A 19,349-nucleotide genomic window follows, 5' to 3' on the forward strand; every position below is an offset into this window, starting at 1 on the left:
TTCTCCTGCCTCAGCCTCCTGAGTAGCTGGGACTACAAGCGCCCGCCACCACCCCTGCCTAATTTTTCGTATTTTTAGTAGAGACGGGGCTTCACCCTGTTAGCCAGGATAGTCTTGATCTCCTGACCTTGTGATCCACCCGCCTCGGCCTCCCAAAGTGCTGGGATTACAGGCGTGAGCCACCGCGCCCGGCCAAACCATGATTTTTCTTTCTTTGTTTTTGAGATGGAGTCTTGCTGTGTTGCCCAAGCTAGTCATCCAGGATGGAGCACAGGGGTGTGATCTCGGCTCGCTGCAACCTCTGCCTCCCGGTTCAAGTGATTCTCCTCCCTCAGCCTCCCAAGTAGCTGGGATTACAGGCACACACCACCATGCCCAGTTAATTTTTGTATGTCTAATGGAGACAGGATTCCATCATGTTGGCCAGGTTGGTCTCAAATTCCTGACCTCAAATGATCTGCCTGCCTCGGCCTCCCAAAGTGCTGGGATTACAGACATGAGCCACCAGCCATAAACCATGATTTTATTTACCAGTTCTATTGCTAATAGGCATTTGGGTATGAATGTGGTATGTCATTCTCACCCAGGGACATAATTATTATTCCTATTTTAGAGAAGTGATCTTGTTCTGTTGCCCAGGCTGGAGTGCAGTGGTGTGATCATAGCTCACTGTAGCTTCGAACTCCTGGGCTCAAGCGATTCTCTCATCTCAGCCTCCTGAGTAGCTGGGAATACAAGTGCTTGTCCCCACCATGCCCAGCAAGAGACATTATTTTTGTCATGCTTGCATCAGCCACCTTGCATGCCAAGCTCTGCTTCTCTAGCTGTTCCTCAGACCACAGCCCCTGGCATTATCCCTGGGGCACCACCTCCTGACCAGTCTCTGGACATGAAGCGGGAGGCCCTATTGGAAGCGGGGAGGCTCCCTCCCTCCTCCAGCCCTTATGGTCTGCTCAGGGGCTTCCTCTTGGTCCCGGATGTGGGACCGGAGGGTTGGGGGCCCCGGGACTTATTAGCCAAGACAGGAAGCCCCACCCCCAGAGGCCTCAAAGAAAGAGCTGCGGTGCAAGAATTCGTGTGCCAGATTTGGTTAGCTGAGTCCACCCAGAGGGTAAGTGACAGCTGCTCCTGCCCTTGCCATGGAACCAGCAGGGAGGCTGGGGTCAAAGCTGAGCCTCCATCCCTGACCCCACAGTGGGGGACAGGGGTCGGGACAAGGGTCCAGATCCCACACCCTCCAGGGGCCGGATCCTCCCCACGTGGGCAGGGCTGACCCAGCTGTGGGTCTCTTGGTTCCCTCTTTCAGCGCCTGCCGGATGAAAGCTCTCTGTCTCCTCCTCCTGCCTGTCCTGGGGCTGCTGGTGTCTAGCCAGACCCTGTGCTCCATGGAAGAAGCCGTCAATGAGAAGATTCAGGAGGGCGCCAGCTCCCTAGGTGAGGACCCCCCAGGGGCAAGCTCCCCAAGGGTCTCAGAGACCTCACCGATCCCTGGCACAGACCTGACTCTAACCCAGCCCCAGCGCTCACCAAATCTCATCCTCACATCCAACCAGATCACAAATTCAACCCCAACTCCATTCCTAACCCCTCCGACTGTTCTCACCCTATCCACAGCTCCAAACCCAATCTCCGCTCTCGCCCCAAACCTTCCCTTACTCCAAAACACCCAGCTCAAGACAGGGTCCTGGAAGCCAGTGAGCTCCTATGCCGGTATCTAGCTCCAGACCAACAGGAGGAATGTAGCGGGAGGATGGGGGAGGGGCCGTTTGGCCTCACAGCCCCTCCTCTCTCCTTCCCTGCTGCCCCCCAGTATTTAGGGCAATAAGGAGCATTGGCCTGGAGTGCCAGAGCGTCACCTCCAGGGGGGACCTGGCTACTTGCCCCCGAGGTGAGTGCAGAAGCCTGTTGTCCAGGCGCCCATCTCTTTTCCAAGTCCCCTGGGAATGCCACCTCCCCACCACGTTCCCCATGTCTAGCCTTTACCCCGCTAGGATCCTCGTCCTGACTCCCAGCCTTCTCTGCCCACCATCTGGACACTGGTGTCCACCCCCACTCCCTGCCTCCAGTGCCCATTCCATGGTTGGAGCCTCCAGCCGTCCCCGTCCCCACCCCCTCCCCCATCCCACCCTCAGCCTCCCAGCTCAGAGTCCAAGCTCCTCTGTTCCGGGCTGCAGGCTTCGCCGTCACCAGTTGCACTTGTGGCTCCGCCTGTGGCTCGTGGGATGTGCGCGCGGAGACCACATGTCACTGCCAGTGCGCGGGCATGGACTGGACCGGAGCGCGCTGCTGTCGTCTGCAGCCCTGAGGTCGCGCGCAGCGCGTGCACAGCGCTGGCGGAGGCGGCTCCAGGTCCGGACGGGTTGTGGGGGAGCTGGAAATAAACCTGGAGATGATGATGATGATGGAGCGGATCTGAGCCCTGCGTGGTTTCTTTAGTAGTCCGGAGGGACTGGTCTAGTGTCTCCGTCTCCAAGAAGAGTGGGGCGCGCAGCTGCTGGAGGGGACGGGGAGACCGCGACTTTCTACTGCCCCATCCCCCTTCCTCGTATGGGGTCTCCAACTGCTTCCTCCGAAAATAGGGCCTGAGCTTCTTCTAGTGACGTCCCCACCCACCCAAGGCTCATGGCCACCTTCAAGAGGGGACTTATCACCTTTGAGGCTACCTTGACGCTCACTCTGGGGTCTCCGACCTCCCCAGGAAGTGACTGGGTCATTTTTCCCCTGTCCTCATAATGAGGCTTCATCTAGGACCTGGGTCAGTCTGGGCAATGGACGGGACCCTCCAGGGCCCCAAGACTCCAGGAGCCCCAGGTCAGGGTAGGCCCCTGAATCCTGTCTCAGCCCACAGCTGGAACATGTACCCCTCACTTCCTACCTGCAAGGAGGAACCCCCAAGGCACAGGCAAAGTTGAGTTACCTGATGTCACGTGTCATCACAAGTTCACGTTTTCACACAGGCAAGTGCAGTTGTGAGTAGTTAGTTACAACCAGAGACACACAGGGTGCTTACCCCCTCCTGGACACTAGATTATGAAAACACAGAGTGGGGGACTTGTCGGCTCCTAGATCTCCCCAGGGTTTCCTTTCTTCCCTTCCCTTCCCTTCCCCTCCCCTCCCCTTCCCCTCCTCTCCCCTCCCCTCCCCCTCCTCTCCCCTCCCCTCCTCCTCCTCCTCCTCATCCTCCTCCTCCTCCTCTCCCTCCCCTCCCCTCCCCTCCCCTCCCCTCCCCTTCTCTTCCCTTTTCTTTCCTTCTTTTTGAGACAGGGTCTCGCTCTGTCACCCAGGCTGGATTGCAGTGGTGCGATCTCGGCTCACCACAACCTCTGCCTCCTGAGTTCAAGCAATTCTCCTGCCTCAGCCTCCCAAATAGCTGGGACTACAGGTGCTCACCACCATGCCTGGCTAATTTTTGTATTTTTTGTAGAGAAGGAGTTTTACCATGTTGGCTAGGTTGGTCTTGAACTCCTGGCCTCAAGTAATTCACCTGCCTCAGCCTCCCAAAGTGCTGGGATTACAGGCATGAGCCACTGCGCCCGGCCTATTTTTTAATTTTTATTTTTGAGACAGGGTCTTCTCACTCTGGCACCCAGGCTGGAGTGCAGTGGCACAATCTCGGCTCACTGCAACCTCTGCCTCCCGGGTTCAAGCGATTTTCCTGCCTCAGCCTCCCAAGTAGCTGGGATTACAGGTGCCTGCCACCACACCCAGCTAATTTTTGTATTTTTAGTAGAGAGTGGGTTTCACCATGTTGGCCAGGCTGGTCTCGAACTCCTGACCTCAGGTGATCCGCCTACCTCGGCCTCCCAAAGTGCTGGGATTTTAGGCGTGAGCCACAGCATCCATCCCCCCAGGGTTTAGAATAGAGAATGGTACACAGTAGACGTTCAGTAAATGTCTGTTGATCAGTAGCCACGTGTGCACTTAGATACAGCACCGACATGCACATACTGCACACGCACACACAGCTATACACAGCCACGTGCACACACAGAGTACACAACCCACTTACCACGACCACGCGGAGACACCACATCCACACACACAACCATGTGCCCACAGACACTCTTGGACACAGAAAGGCACCCTGGCCAATGCACGGAGAATTGCAGATTTGACCAAGCTGGTCAGAGGTGATGCAGGAACACAGACACACACATGCTCCAGGCAAACTCTTGCATTTCTGACTCAAGTCCCCACTGCACCCTGGGTAAGTATCTGATGTCCTAGAGCTGCGATCCCCAACCTTTTTGGTACCAGGGACTATTTTCATGGAAGACAATTGGTACGGGGGTGGGGATGGTTTCTGGATGATTCAAGCACATGACATTTATTTTTCACTTTATTTTTATTATTATGACATTGTAATACATAATGAAATAATTCTACAACTCACCATAATGTAGAATCAGTGGGAGCCCTGAGCTTGTTCTCCTGCAGCTAGACAGTCCCGGCTGGGGGTGATGGGAGACAGTGACAGATCATCAAGCATTAGATTCTCATAAGGAGTGAGAAAGATCCCTCAAATGTGCAGTTCGCAATGGGATTCTTGCTCCTACGAGAATCTAATGCTGCTGCTGGTCTGACAGGAGGTGGAGCTCAGGCGGTAATCTGAGCGATGGGGAGCGGCTGTAAATACAGATGAAGCTACTCTCGCTCGCCCACCACTCACCTCCTGCTGTTTGGCACAGTTCCCAATGCCTGGTGGTTGAGGACGCCTGTTCTACAGGACAAAACCTCCAGCATCTCCTGCCCCAGCTCCCTGAGGGCACAAATTCGGGTGATTCAGGGTCCAGTTCTACAGGAAGCCTGACCCAGGAGTCTTGCCATCCAGTCCCTGATTTGCCACCACAGACTTCAGAATTCCTAGCACCTAGTCTTGAAAGCGACCCCAGACTCAAAAGTCACAGCTGGACAATAGATGATAGAGGGAGGTTCTGGTTTTCAGGATGTTTTGGAGTCTCCTCCCACTGCCACCCACCCCCTGTGATGGTCCAGCCTCCTGTCTGATGCTGATGGCCATGAGCAGAGATTACAGCCACTTCTGGTGCCAGGGAGCCCACCCAGACTCCAGCCCAGGGATTCCCTTCCCAGACCTTCTCTCCTGACTCCACTGTGGTCATGAGGGTAGGGCGGGACCACTGAGTCAGAAGTGTGGTCAGGGCCAGAGAGGGTGAGTCTAGTGCCTTGTGTGTGTCCCTGCCCCTCACTGCTTTGTGTGTGTGTTGGGGGTGGGGATACTCCATTGTCCCCAGAACTATTTGTCTCCAGTCCCCATCCAATAGTCCTGTATCTGGATCCTAAGAGGGATCTCTTCAGGTTCCTCAATTCCAACATAGACATCATAGACATTCTCCTGCCCCAGACTGCAGACTTGGAGGTCATACCTGCCCAGGTGATGTGGACAGGCAAGCCCCCTATTAAAGCCTCCATTTCCTCAATAGCTAATGCCTAGACCCCCTGCGGTAGGCAAGGTGATCCTCTTCCTCCTCCTCCTCCTCCTCCTTCCTGTTCCTCCTCTTCTTCTCCATCTCCTTCTTCCTTTTTGAGATGGAGTCTCATTCTGTTGTCCAGGCTGGAGTGCTGTGGCATGATCTCAGCTCACTGCAACCTCCACCTCCAGGTTCAAGTGATTCTCCTGCCTCAGCCTTCTGAGTAGTTGGGATTGCAGGCGCCCGCCACCACTCCTGGCTAATTTTTGTATTTTTAGTAGACATGGGCATTTTGCCATTTTGGCCAGGCTGGTCTCAAATTCCTGACCTCAAGTGATCCATCTGCCTCGGCCTTCCAAAGTGCTGGTATTACAGGCGTGAGCCACAGAGCCCAGCCAAGGCGAGATTCTTCTGCTTGCAAGTACGACAGACTCTACTTCAAACTAGTTTGGGCAAAACTAAAAGGAAGTTTCTTGTTTGTGTAACTGACAAACCCAGGGTTAGAACAACAGGTATGGCTTGGAACCAGGTCTCAAATGATGTCTCCAGGACCCAGACTTCCTCTAGGGTCTGATTTTCTCAGCACTGCCTTCACTCTCAAGTAGATTCTTTCCTGTCACAGCTCCCATTACATCCTCCCATTGTGGCAGCCCTAGTGAGCGTTGGAAAAAAAAGAGAAAGCTTTCTTCCCGCTGGTTAAACCAATAAAAGTCCCAGACCAGAGTTTCATTGGCTGGGTCTTGCTCAAATGCCCGCCTCTCTGCCCAATCTTAGAGTCTGATTGGCTGGGTCTAGATCATTTGTCCACTGTAAACCAATCCCTAGTTTATGGGTGGTTGGACCTAGGACACATTTTCTTTCTTAAAAGAAAATTGAGAATATTCCCTATGAAAGGGACAGGTGCTGGTCAGGCAGCTTCGCAGATGTTTCTCACAAGACATGATTGCTTGTGGGCCTCTGGTTTAGCGTGGGCTTTTTCTTAAAGGAAGTCCAGAGCCTGGAATCGGGTCTCAGCCCCACCCAAGCCCAGGAAATGTGCAACGCTGTGGCTCCACCCCCTGCACCTGTTCATCAAGGCAGAGCCCACATTCAATTGGTCCGTCTGCTCCATTAGAAGGTGGTCCTATAGCTCAGTAACTGTCTTCTTTCTAAGATCAAATAGAGGAGCTGGCATGAAGTCATTATTAAATTGATCTTTCTTGGAGACACAGGATTTGGCAATACTGTAGGAAACAGAAAATTTTCCTCACCAGATCTCAACATTCAAGTTGTCTCAAATTTCACCACATATTTTAAACCAAAGCATCATCACTTTCTGCACATAAGACAGAGAGTCTTATACTTGTTTTTTCTTTTCTTTCTTTCTTTCTTTTTTTTTTTTTTGAGACGGAGTTTTGCTCTTGTTGCCCAGGCTGGAGTGCAGTGTGCGATCTCAGCTCACTGCAACCTCCACCTCCCGGGTTCAAGTGATTCTCCTGTCTCAGCCTCCCGAGCGACTAGGATTACAGGCATCTGCCACCACGCCCAGTTAATTTTTGCATTTTTAGTAGAGATGGGGTTTCATCATATTGGTCAGGCTGATCTCGAGCTCCTGACCTTAGGTGATCCACCCGCCTCAGACTCCCAAAGTGTTGGGATTACAGGCATGAGTCACGGCCCCCAGCCATTTTCTTTTAACCTAAAAGGGAGAAAACTAAAATTCTCAAGACCAGCATCGTCCATCAGCAACCTTGAGCACTCGAAAGGTAGCTAGTCTAAATTGAGGTGCTCACTCTATACACATTTGATTTCGAAGGCTTCATGCCAAAAAAGGAATGCAAATTAGCTCATTAATCATTTAAAAATATTACCTACATGCTGAAATGATCATAGTTTGGGTATATTATGTTAATAAAAATAGTATTAGCATTTTTTTCAAATATTGACATTATTTTAGTTGAACTCTTTTTAGCCTTTTAATGTGGCTGCTAGAAATTTTTATTTTTATTTATTTATTTTAGACAGAGTCTTCCTCTGTTGCCCAGGCTGGAGTGCAATGGCGTGATCTCAGCTCACTGCAACCTCTGCCTCCCGGGTGCAAGAGACTCTCGTGCCTCAGCCTCACGAGCAGCTGGGATTACAGGTGCCCATCACTACACCCAGCTAATTCTTTTTGGTTTTTGTATTTTTAGTAGAGACAGGGTTTCACCATGTTGGCCAGGCTGGTCTCGAACTCCTGACCTCAAGTGATCCACCCATCTCGACCTCCCAAACTGCTGAGATGACAGGCATGAGCCACCGCACCTGGCCAGAAAAAAATAAAAACAAAAATGTATGCCTGAAATCCCTGCACTTTGGGAGACCAAGGCTGGAGGATCAGTTGAACCCAGGAGATCAAGACCAGCCTGGACAACATAGTGAGACCCTCATGTCTTCAAAAAATAAGAAAAATTAGACCGGGCATGGTGGCTTATACCTGTAATCCCAGCACTTTGGGAGGCCGAGGCGGGTGGATCACGTGAGGTCAGGAGTTCGAGACCAGCCTGACCAACATGGTGAAACCACGTCTCTACTGAAAATACAAAATTAGCCGGGCGTGGTGGTGCATGCCTGTAATCCCAGCTACTTGGGAGGCTGAGGCAGGAGAATGACTTGAACCTGGGAGGCGGAGGTTGCAGTGAGCTGAGACGGGCATGTGAACGCATGCCTGTGTCTATTTTTCTGAGTATCACAATGCAAATAGTACGCAAATGAGTTTGTGATGTGTGTCCGTGTGCAGACCTGTGTATGTGTGTGTGTGAGACAGAGAGAGAGAGAGAGAGAGAGTATCTGGGTAGATGAGCAGATGGATAGGTGAGAATGAGAAACCTGGAGTTTCCAGGTGCAAAGGAAACTGTTCTTCCAGGTTTTTTATTTTTTTATTTTTTTTGAGACAGAGTTTCGTTCTTGTCACCGAGGCTGGAGTGCAATGGTGTGATCTTGGCTCACTGCAACCTCCGCCTCCTGGGTTCAAGCGATTCTTCTGCCTCAGCCTCCTGAGTAGCTGGGATTACAGGTGTCCACCATCACACACAGCTAATTTTTGTATTTTTAGTAGAGACGGGATTTCACCATGTTGGCCAGGCTGGATTCGAACTCCTGACCTCAGGTGATCCACCCACCTCAGCCTCCCAAAGTGCTGGGATTACAGGCGTGAGCCACCGTGCCCGGCCTCCTCCAGGGTTGTATAAAAGCAGGGGATTTTGGGAGGGAGGGAAGGATGTGGGTCTGTCCTCAGTCCCAGATGTGGGTGTGGTGTTCCAGTGGTTAGGTCCCGTTGCCTCACATCTGTGCTTTTCCTCCACGGGGACTTGTAGAAGTAGAACTTCTTGGGGGTGGAGCTGAGGGGTGGAGCTGAGGCTAGGGGAGGAAGGTGTGGGGGGACCCAGGGGTCCTGTCTCCAAGCCTGGCTGCTCTTACCCGAAAAGTGGGGACACTGAGGTGTCACAGCTTCTCTTTTGAGACAGAGAGGAAGTAGGAGGGTGAGGCCCATCCAGGTAGACACAGACACACACAGAGACACACAGCTTCCTGTAACATTTCCAAGTGTCAAATTCCGTCTCCTGGTCTAGAGGTTTTTCTTCCTGAGACTTCTAGGCTCCAAAGACCCTCTTGATCAGGGCAAGGATGAGGGTGCCCCAGGGTGGGAGAGTCGTGGATCCCTGAAAAGAGGAGGCTGCTCCCTCTCTTCCCTCCCCCCACCTCCAGATTTCCTCATCTGCCTTGACACCTTCCGGTGGGTGGGGACGTATATGGACAAATTTGTGGGCTGGGGACCATGGAAGTGGAGGAAATCTACAAGCACCAGGAAGTCAAGATGCAAGCACCAGCCTTCAAGGACAAGAAACGGGGGATCTCCGCCAAGAATCAAGGTTAGGGACCTTGAAGTGGAAGGGAGGGGTTAAGAAGGAGAGGTGCGGGGGCCGGGGGCCGTTGCTCACGTCTGTAATCCCAGCACTTTGGGAGGCTGAGGCGGGAGGACTGCGTGAGCCCAGTCGGTGGAGACTGGCCTGGGCAACATAGGGAGACGCTGTGTGTAAAAAAATTAAAAAAAGAAGAAGAGGTTCAGATGGGAGAGGTAAGGGGTTAAAGGTGGGGGCCGGGGGCTCCTTCCCTTCCAAGGTGTGTGTGTGTGTGTGTGTGTGTGTGTGTTTATGTGTGCTGTAATCACTCAAACCCTCACACACCCGCTCTGCTTAACCAAAAAGCAGATTTTAGCTTCTCACTCCTTATCTTTCACCCCCTACAATTTATCGAGTGCAAAGGGTTGGGTAAAACAAGATCCCGAGTCCCCTCGCTACACCACAGAGCTCTGAGCAGATCTCCAAACCCTCCCACTGCCCTCCACACAGATGCCCATGACCCAGACTATGAGAATATCACCTTGGCCTTCAGAAACCAGGACCATGCGAAGGGTGGTCATTCACGACCCACGAGTCAAGGTGAGCAGACACTCACCTGCTCACATCCCATCACCTTGGGAAGGGGCAGGTGGGCAGGCAACTGCAGGGCCCCCGAGGCTGTGTGGACAGGAGGAGGCAATGGCGAAGGAAGAGGTGACAGCTGTTGATGTGATAATGAGGTCTGTTGATGATGGCAATGTTGGGGAATGCTGGTGAGGGGGTCTGTGATGGTAACGGTGTTAGATCGCTGAGGGTGGCTGCTGGCGGCAGTGTTGTTGACACTGACGGCAAGCTGCATGACCACAGCTGCTGATGGTTTTGGGAGGAGCGAGGTATCCATGGTGTTAGAGACAGTGAGGATGGTTTGAGTGGTGGTGCTGGCCCCTCAAGGTCACTTCGCCGCCTCTCTGCTCCAGTCCCAGCCCAGGGCAGGCCACCCTCAGACTCCACCCAGGTCCCCCGCTGGTTGTACAGAGCCATCCTGAGCCTGTACATCCTCCTGGCCCTGGCCTTTGTCCTCTGCATCATCCTGTCGGCCTTCATCATGATGAAGAGTGAGTACTTCTTGGGAGGAGGGTGCTGGGGGGCCCTAGACTTTCTCCCTTGTCCCTCTCTCTCTCTCTCCCTGGGTGCTTCAAGGATTTTCCTGCCCCTCCTAAACAGATGCTGAGATGTCCAAGCAGCTGCTGGGCTTTAAAACGGAGCTTTGGAACGGTGAGCAGAGGGTCTGAGGGAGACCCATGGGGTCATGGTAGGGATCTGGAGAGGGATGGATGCACAGACACCCCTGTTTCATGCCCTCAGTCTCAAACTCCATGCAAGCATGCGAAGAGAGACAGAGTGAAGTCTGGAAATCTGTTCAGGGGAACATCACCATGGTCAGGAGCAAGGTGGAGAAATTAGAGATGCAATTAGCAGGTGCCTGTGTAGTCTCGCCTTCTGTGGGGGAAATTTGTCACCAATGCCTGGCACTAAGCTGGGGGCAGGGAATTCAGGGAAGGAGATAGCCGGCGTCCTACCCTCCCAAAGCTCAAGTTGTGGAGGGGCAATGGGTGTTACCCTCTGGGTCGCTCTGTAGGTATTTAAAGGCTCCTGGGAACCCCAAATCCACGGGCTCTGCTGTACCCCAGGGTGGGTATGGGGCAGGGAGGGGCTTCCAAGGAAGGTGGGGGCTTTGTCTGAGGCTCCACCGCAGCTTGACGTATCTGTTTCCACCCAACCCTCCCCGCCCCCAGACATAAGAAAAGTTGACATGAAGGTACAGAAAATCTTGGAGTTGCTGCAGACGAAGCCACGTAAGTTGGCGCCCCGAGGGGAGGTGGAGGAGGGTGGGTGGGGCTTTGGATTTAGCCCCAGTTCCTCTCCCAGGGGCGGGATCTGCCTCACTGTGGGTCTCTCCCCATCCCCAGAGTCCCCACCTCAATAAATGGGAGAACATTGTGGCAGCCAAAGCTAAAGCTTGGAAGACGGGGCTGCATCTGCTAATGAAGACGGGAAGTGACCCCCCTCCAGCCTAGTGTGAACCTGCCCCTCGTCCCACATATAGAAAACCTCGAGTCATGGTGAATGAGTGTGTCGGAGCTGCTCGTGTGTGTGTACACCTGCGTGTGTGTGTGTGCGTGGTGTGTGTGCGCGTGTGTGTGCGCGGCGTGTGTGTGCATGTGTGTGCATTTTGCAAAGGGTGGACATTTCAGTGTATCCCCCAGAAAGGTGATGAATGAATAGAACTGAGAGTCACAGTGAGTGTGGCGTGCACGTCTGTGTCACGTGACATACGTGAGTCTCGGCATGTCACGGTGGGTGGCTGTGTCTGAGGACCTCCAGGTGTCACTCTGAGTGTGGGTGTTGGTGACATGCATTGCACGGGCCTGTTTCCCTGTTTGTGTAAACGTACCCGAGTGTACTGTGGCGTGTTTTGTGTCTACACATGTCATGGTGGGGGAGATGTATCTCTGCACATGTGGGTGTCACCGTGTGTGCCCTGTCACTGTGCCTGGGTGAACGGCTGTGTCATTATAAGTGTGCCAAGTTATGTCACCCTGTGTGCTCAGGGCACATGCACACAGACAGTCATTTATCTCTGCACTCACATTTTGTGACTCATGAAGATAAATAAAGTCAAGGGAAAACAGCGTCGCTATGGGACCTGTTATTGGGGCAACTAGAGGGGCTTTGGGACCTGGGGAGAGGGAGAGTCTGCACGTGACAATGACCCCGGGGCACAAGGGTGGGTGAGACTGCCCTGCGTGAGTACCTGTGTGTCTGTGAATGAGTAACTCATTCCCTGTGTCCCAGAGTGGGTGCCCCTGAGCGTACAACATCTCCCTGAGTGTACCTGGGCCCACGGATATATACAAACCCCAAGCGTGTACCCATGTGTGTAATCGTGCCCGTGAGTGTATCTATGCCACTGAGCATGCATCCATGAGTGTACATGACTCTAATGTACTATGTCCACTGCTCATGCATGCACTTATTTTTTTTGTTGTTTTCTGAGACAGGGTCTTCCTCTGTCACCCATGCTGGAGGGCAGTGGTACGATCATGACTCATTGCAGCCTCGACCTCCTGGGCTGAGGCGATCCTCCTGCCTCAGCCTCCCGAGTAGCTGGGATTACAGGTTCACACCACCACACCTGGCTAATTTTTTTTTTTATTTTTTTTTTTTATTTTTTTTTATTTTTATTTATTTTTTTTTTTTTTGAGACAGAGTCTCGCTCTGTCGCCCAGGCTGGAGTGCAGTGGCACGATCTCGGCTCACTGCAAGCTCCGCCTCCCGGGTTCACGCCATTCTCCTGCCTCAGCCCCCCGAGTAGCTGGGACTACAGGCGCCCGCCGCTTCGCCCGGCTAATTTTTTGCATTTTTAGTAGAGACGGGGTTTCACCATGTTAGCCAGGATGGTCTCGATCTCCTGACCTCGTGATCCGCCCGCCTCGGCCTCCCAAAGTGCTGGGATTACAGGCGTGAGCCACCGCGCCCGGCCAATTTTTTTTTTTTAAAGAGGTGGGGGTCTCGCTATGTTGGCCAGGTTGGTCTCAAACTCCTGGCCCTAAGTGATTCTCCCACCTCCGTCTCCAAAAATGCTGGGGTTACAGGCAGGAGCCACCGAGCCCAGCCACATGGATGCACTTAAGACGATTGAACCCATCCCCAAGGGCATAGGAGTGTCTGGAAACGTGAACAGATGTGTCCACGTGCAAGGGTATACATGGGCCCATTGTCATACGCGTGCCCTGAGCAGGTGACTAGGCCTGCAAGCGTCCCCTCCAGCGTGGGCCACCCAGAGTTAGCGAGACCCTGACCACGCGCAGAGCAGCGATCACAGCCGCGAGCCAAGTCCCGGGGTCCGGCTCCACGGACTCGCGCGCCCCCGTGCGGCCGCTCTCGGGCACCGCCGCACGCGCCCCGCCCACACGCCTGGCCCGTCGCGCGCCTGCGCACGCAGCGCCTTTTACGGCGCCGTAAAGCAGCGCTGCCCAGCCGAAGGCTGCGGTTCCTGGTGAGACCCTGCCTTCCCCCCTTGCCTGCGCCGGGCCTGGTGCGCTCCCGACCCCTTCCCCGCGGGCCTGTGGGTCCCGGGCTGGGGTCTCGACGTCCGCGATCCCGGGTCTGCTCGCTTCCGCCCCCTTCAGGAGGCTGCGAGGAGGGTGGGTTTCTCCCCATTGTAGAGGTACGGAGCGAGAGTCGCGGGGCCCTGTCCCTGCGGCGGTTCAGCTCACTTCAGCCCGCATCGCAGCCCGGTGGTGGGGTCTTAGCGATCCCCTTCTCATCTCGCGCGCCCACGGCCTTCGCCACGGACGGATCTGTATGCTGGGGCTGGGGCGACCCGGAGCCCCTGGGACCTCCCTCCCCTCCCAGCTAGTTCTCCCACCTCCCACGCAGACCTCGTTGGGGTCGGCCCAGCATCCACAGACCTCCCCATGCATGGTGGCAGCATGTTCTCAGCTGCCTCTCCGAACCCGTCTCGGCGCCCGCCCCCCACCCCATTTCTCTCCAGGAGCCCTCTACCCCATCTCCCCCTCCCTGTACCGACAGCTGATGGGAGGACTACTGTTGCTCAGCATCCAGCTTCCTCTCTGGAGAGCACGGGGGGGTGGGAGGCTCCCAACACCTCTGGGCCCCTCCTCCCAGCCTTCAGAATCCAGGCCCATCCGCGTCTCAAAGGACGAAGGGTGCCTGCGTGACACATCGGAGCTGCCTGAGGGCTTGGGGTTGGGGATTCCCCGCTCCTCCTGCCTGGCCCCACGGATCTCACCTGTTCAAGCCCCCAACCCTCATGGCCTTTGGTCTTGACACGCTCCTATCCCACTGCCACCCTCCACCCCCTTTACTCTGGCTTTCCGCAGGGGGCGGGCAGGAAAGTTCCCGAGGGTCCTCAGTGCTGGAGCGCATGACGGGGCAGGGGCGACTGCCCATATCCCCTCTTGGTAACTCATCTCTGTCATCTCCCTGCCCTAGATCTGACGCCCCTCCCCCCATACACTAGTTTTCTAGTTACTCCCATAGGTGGCGGAGCGGGCAGGAAGGCGCTTTTCGCAATTGAACAGTCTGCGTGCCCTAGAGTTGGGTGGTTTCCGGCGCCCTCTTCTGTTCCCCTTCGTGTCTCTCCTTCCACTCTGTCCCTACTCCTGCTGGCTTGCTGCCTGCTGAGGGTGTAAGCCTCCCCACTTCCCTGATATATCTGGTTACATGTAATCGAGGCGTGTTTTACGAGCATCTCTTTGCACGTGGGAAGTCGGCACTGGAGCACACAACGGTGGCATGGGGCGAGGGTGTCCCAGGGCCCCTCGTGGTTCTCCCTCCTTCCCTCCCTGCCTGGTCCCCTTCTCAGTTGCCCCTGACACCCGCGCTTCTTGGTCTCCCAGCAGGGCGGCGGCGGCAGCGGCGGCATGGAGGCGCGCTTTACGCGCGGGAAGTCGGCGCTGCTGGAGCGCGCGCTGGCGCGGCCGCGCACGGAGGTGAGCCTGAGCGCCTTCGCACTGCTGTTCTCTGAGCTGGTGCAGCACTGCCAGAGCCGCGTCTTCTCCGTGGCGGAGCTGCAGGCGCGCCTGGCCGCGCTGGGCCGCCAAGTGGGCGCGCGCGTGCTGGATGCGCTGGTGGCGCGCGAAAAGGGTGCCCGGCGTGAGACCAAGGTGCTGGGCGCGTTGCTCTTCGTCAAAGGTGCAGTGTGGAAGGCGCTCTTCGGCAAGGAGGCGGACAAGCTGGAGCAGGCCAACGATGACGCGCGTACCTTCTATATCATCGAGCGCGAGCCGCTCATCAACACCTACATCTCCGTGCCCAAGGAGAACAGCACGCTCAACTGCGCCAGCTTCACGGCGGGCATCGTGGAGGCGGTGCTCACACACAGCGGCTTCCCTGCCAAGGTCACAGCGCACTGGCACAAGGGCACCACGCTCATGATCAAGTTCGAGGAGGCGGTCATCGCTCGAGACCGGGCCCTGGAGGGCCGCTGACCCTGCCAGAGATAAAGGATACAGAGAGCCCCCTCCCCAAGTGTGTCTTGTGTCTTGTGTGGGGGCCTCAGATCCACTCAGTATCTTGAGCCACAGCCCTGCCCCAGGCTGGGGAGGGAGACCAGGTCCAAATGTGTTTACAATAGAGTGGGGGTGATGGGGGCGGCTCTGGCCATAGGGTTGGGGGGTTGAGTGAGGCCAGGGGTGGTGGGAAGAAATAAACTGGACAGAAGGATTTGGTGGGAAATGCTGGCAGGTTCTGGAATCACGGTTGGAGGATGTCTGCAGGCTTTAAGGGGCATGGGGTTCTGGGAGACCATCAGGCCGAGACAGACTCCTTTAGACTTGTGGTGGGTGAAGTGCCAGATGGGCAATATTTTATGCCATTAGTCTTTATTTATTTATTTATTTATTTATTTTATTTTTTATTTATTTTTTTTTTTGAGACGGAGTCTTGCTCTGTCGCCCAGGCTGGAGTGCAGTGGCCGGATCTCAGCTCACTGCAAGCTCCGCCTCCCGGGTTCCCGCCATTCTCCTGCCTCAGCCTCCCGAGTGGCTGGGACTACAGGCGCCCGCCGCCTCGCCCGGCTAGTTTTTTGTATTTTTTAGTAGAAACGGGGTTTCACCGTGTTAGCCAGGATGGTCTCGATCTCCTGACCTCGTGATCCGCCCGTCTCGGCCTCCCAAAGTGCTGGGATTACAGGCTTGAGCCACCGCGCCCGGCCTAGTCTTTATTTATTTATTTTTTTAATTTGTTGAGATAGAGTCTTGCTCTGTCACCCAGGCACCATCTCACCATCTCACCTCACTGCAACCTCCAACCCTGGAGTTCACGCGATTCTCCTGCCTCAGCTTCCCAAGTAGCTGGGATTACAGGCGCCCACCACCACACCCGGCTAATCTTTGTATTTTTAGTAGAGATGGGGTTTCAACATGTTGGTCAGGCTGGTCTTGAACTCCTGACCTCAGGTGATCTGCCCACTTAAGTCTCCCAAAGTGCTGGGATTATAGGCGTGAGCCACTGTGCTCGGCTGCCATGTGCTCTTGTCCCATTACTCTGCCTACCTATTGAAAGCAACCACAGACAACGTAAAGGAGTGGGTATCACCATGTGCCTAGAAAACAGGCTGAGGGGAATTGTTTGCCTTCCTCCCTCGTTTATTATATTTTTCAGAGACAGGGTTTTGTTCTGTCGCCCAGGCTAGAGTGCAGTGGCACAGTCATAGCTCACTGCAGCCATGAACTCCTGGGCTCAAGCGATCTACCCGCCCCAGCCTCCCAAGTAGCTGGGACCACAGGTGCACACCACCACGGCCAGCTAATTTTTAAAAAATTTTTGCAGAGATGGGGGGGCTCTCACTAGGTTGCCCTAGGCTGGTCTCGAACTCTTGGCCTCAAGTGATCTTCCCGCCTTGGCCTCCCTAGGTGCTGGGGTTACAGGTGTGACCCAAATCCAAATGTGTTCTGTAGATCAGCAGTAGCAGCATCAACAGGGAATTGGTCCACAATGCAGTCTCAGGCCCATCCCAGAGCTGCTGAATGTGAGGCTGCATTTTAGCCAGGCCTCCAGGGGATTCCTGGGGACCTTAGATTGAGATGCAGGCTTTAGGGTATCAGAATCTCCAGGAGGGGCTGGGTGCGATGGCTCACGCCTATAATCCCAACACTTTGGGAGGCTGAGGCGGGTGGATCACATGAAGTCAGGAGTTCGAGACCAGCCTGGCTAACATGATGAAACCCCGTCTCTACTAAAAATACAAAACATGAGCTGGGTGTGGTGGCACGTGCCTGTAATCCCAGCTACTTGGGAGGCTGAGGCAGGAGAATCGCTCGAACCCAGGAGGTGGAGGTTGCAGTGAGCAGAGATTACACCACTGCACTCCAGCCTGGGCAACAAGAGTGAAACTCCAAATTTCAAACAAAAAAAAAAAAGGCGCGGTGGCTCACGCCTGTAATCCCAGCACTTTGGGAGGCTGAGGCAGGCGGATCACGAGGTCTAGGAGGATCACGAGGAGTTCGAGACCAGCTTGGCTAATATGGTGAAACCCTGTCTGTACTAAAAATACAAAAATTAGCTGGGCATGGAGGTGCATGCCTGGAATCCCAGCTACTTGGGAGGCTGAGACAGGAGATTCGCTTGAATCTGGGAGGCGGAGGTTGTAGTGAGCCGAGATCACACCACTGCCCTCCAGCCTAGGCGACAGAGTGAGACTCCATCTCAAAAAAAAAAAAAGAATGGCCAGAAGGGCTTGTTGCAACCCAGGTAGCGGGGCTGTGCCCCCAGAATTCCAGATTCTGAAGCTTTGAGGTGTGCCTGAGAATGTGCAGTTCTAACAAGTTCCCAGGAGCCACTGATGCCCCTGGGACTACCCTTTGAGAACTGTGGCTCTGGAGACTTCCCTGTCAAAGTCCAGAACTGTCTGGAGGCTTATTTTATATATATATAATTATATATGATAATATATATTTATATATAATCATATATAAATTATATTTATATAAATAATATATATAGTATTTGTATGTAAACATATATGTTATTTATAATATATATAATATATATAGTACATATATATATTTGAGATGGAGTCTTGCTGTGACGCCCAGGCTGGAGCGCAGTGGCGCAGTCTCGGCTCACTGCAACCTCTGCCTCCCAGGTTCAAGCCATTCTCCTACCTCAGTCTCCTGAGTAGCTGGGATTACAGGCATCCATCACTACACCTGGCTAATTTTTTGTATTTTTAGTAGAGACGGGGTTTCATTGTGTTGGCCAGTCTGGTCAACACTTTAAAGTTAATTTTAAAGTTCAGGATGATACAAACACATTTTCCTTGTTAAAAAAAAAAAATAAGTGGGATGCAGTGGTGCACACCTGGAGTCCCAGCTATTCAGGAGGCTGAGGCAGGAGGATCGCTTGAGGCAGGGGTTGGAGTCCGGCCTGGGCAACATAGTGAAACTTTGTCTGAAAAAATTTGAAATAAGGCCGGGCGTGGTGGCTTATGTCTGTAATCACAGCAGTTTGGGAGGCCGAGGTGAGCAGATCACTTGAGGCTGGAAGTTCGAGACCAACCTGGTCAACATGGCAAAACCCATCTTTACTAAAAATACAAAAATTAGCTGGGTGTGGTGGCGGGCACCTGGAATCCCAGCTACTTGGGAGGCTAAGGTGGGAGGATCACTTGAACCTGGGAGGTGAAGGTTGAAATGAGCCAAGATCACGCCACTGGCACTCCAGCCTCGGCGACAGAGTGAGACCCTGTCTTAGAAAAAAAAAAAAAGTAATGTATTACACCTCAGGCAATTTTCTTTTCCCTTTTTGTTCACCACACTTGGTTCCTGATCACTCCTCCTCCCCAAGAAAAGTCCTTCCAGATTTTTGAGGGGATCTGTGATCCAATCTTCCCTGCTTTCCCCCCGCCCCCCAGGATGTGAACAGACAGGTCTGTTGAGAAAAGGAACTGCAGGGACTGTCAGCTGGGCTCCCCTCACTGGTTATGAGAAGGGCCAAAGGAGTCGGTGTCTAGATTTGTTCAGGGTGCTCCATTGGGCTGCCTGGTGGACTAGGGCTGAGGGCTTGGTCAGGGCAGTCTCAGTCATCCCAGCAAGAGGCGTTGAGTGGGGTGGGCTTCAGCACACTGGGGAGAAGGTGGTGTGTCTAGGATGAATGAAACCGTGGAGCAACCACCACGCATAGCCCAGGGCTGATCCTGGAATAGCTGTTGGCTGGTGGAGGTGGCACTGGGAGAGGGCTTGGGCAGGGTGATGGCCTGAATCTGGAATGACGGGGAGGCGTCTAGGGGGCCAGCAGATGCACAGGTCTTGGGGTTTGGGGTCTGAAGTTCTGGAGGGAGGTCTGGGCGTCAGCACAGACACAGAAACCACAGTCCTGGATGGGGGACAGAGGGAGGGAAACATGGTGTCTGAGAAGCTGGATTTCAGAGCAAAATGCAGGACGCTTTGGGCTAAGCAGCCCCAGGCAGGTCCTCTGAGACCCTGGCGAGAGGGGCTTCCAGGGCCTGCCAGGGCAGGGGCCATTCTGTCCA

General features: G+C 54.2%; 3 protein-coding genes across 6 annotated transcripts; all 3 read left to right on the plus strand.

The window, feature by feature from the left end:
- Nucleotides 1-1,075: 1,075 nt before the first annotated feature.
- On the plus strand, nt 1,076-2,411 carry RETN (resistin). Its single transcript, XM_025368636.1, has 4 exons — nt 1,076-1,111; nt 1,307-1,434; nt 1,811-1,888; nt 2,175-2,411. Exons 2-4 carry the CDS (start codon nt 1,317-1,319, stop codon nt 2,303-2,305), a joined length of 327 nt encoding a protein of 108 aa, XP_025224421.1. The 5' UTR covers nt 1,076-1,111; nt 1,307-1,316; the 3' UTR covers nt 2,306-2,411.
- Nucleotides 2,412-8,779: 6,368 nt separating this feature from the next.
- On the plus strand, nt 8,780-11,986 carry MCEMP1 (mast cell expressed membrane protein 1). Its single transcript, XM_025368780.1, has 7 exons — nt 8,780-9,319; nt 9,800-9,889; nt 10,267-10,404; nt 10,514-10,564; nt 10,655-10,768; nt 11,086-11,145; nt 11,260-11,986. The coding sequence occupies exons 1-7, from the start codon at nt 9,226-9,228 to the stop codon at nt 11,274-11,276; spliced, it is 564 nt and encodes a 187-aa protein (XP_025224565.1). The 5' UTR covers nt 8,780-9,225; the 3' UTR covers nt 11,277-11,986.
- Nucleotides 11,987-13,295: 1,309 nt separating this feature from the next.
- Nucleotides 13,296-15,343, plus strand: TRAPPC5 (trafficking protein particle complex 5). Of its 4 annotated transcripts, XM_025368777.1 has the most exons (3): nt 13,296-13,349; nt 13,497-13,501; nt 14,733-15,343. In XM_025368777.1, exon 3 carries the CDS (start codon nt 14,740-14,742, stop codon nt 15,304-15,306), a length of 567 nt encoding a protein of 188 aa, XP_025224562.1. In that variant the 5' UTR covers nt 13,296-13,349; nt 13,497-13,501; nt 14,733-14,739; the 3' UTR covers nt 15,307-15,343. The 4 variants fall into 4 exon arrangements, with proteins under 4 accessions (XP_025224562.1, XP_025224563.1, XP_025224561.1 ...); XM_025368778.1 differs by having other exon boundaries at nt 13,298-13,520; nt 14,719-15,343; XM_025368776.1 differs by lacking the exon at nt 13,497-13,501 and having other exon boundaries at nt 13,317-13,349; nt 14,716-15,343.
- The last annotated feature ends 4,006 nt before the right edge of the window (nt 15,344-19,349 follow it).

The sequence above is a fragment of the Theropithecus gelada genome, chromosome 19 (assembly GCF_003255815.1).
Source record: "Theropithecus gelada isolate Dixy chromosome 19, Tgel_1.0, whole genome shotgun sequence".
Lineage (NCBI taxonomy): Eukaryota > Metazoa > Chordata > Mammalia > Primates > Cercopithecidae > Theropithecus > Theropithecus gelada.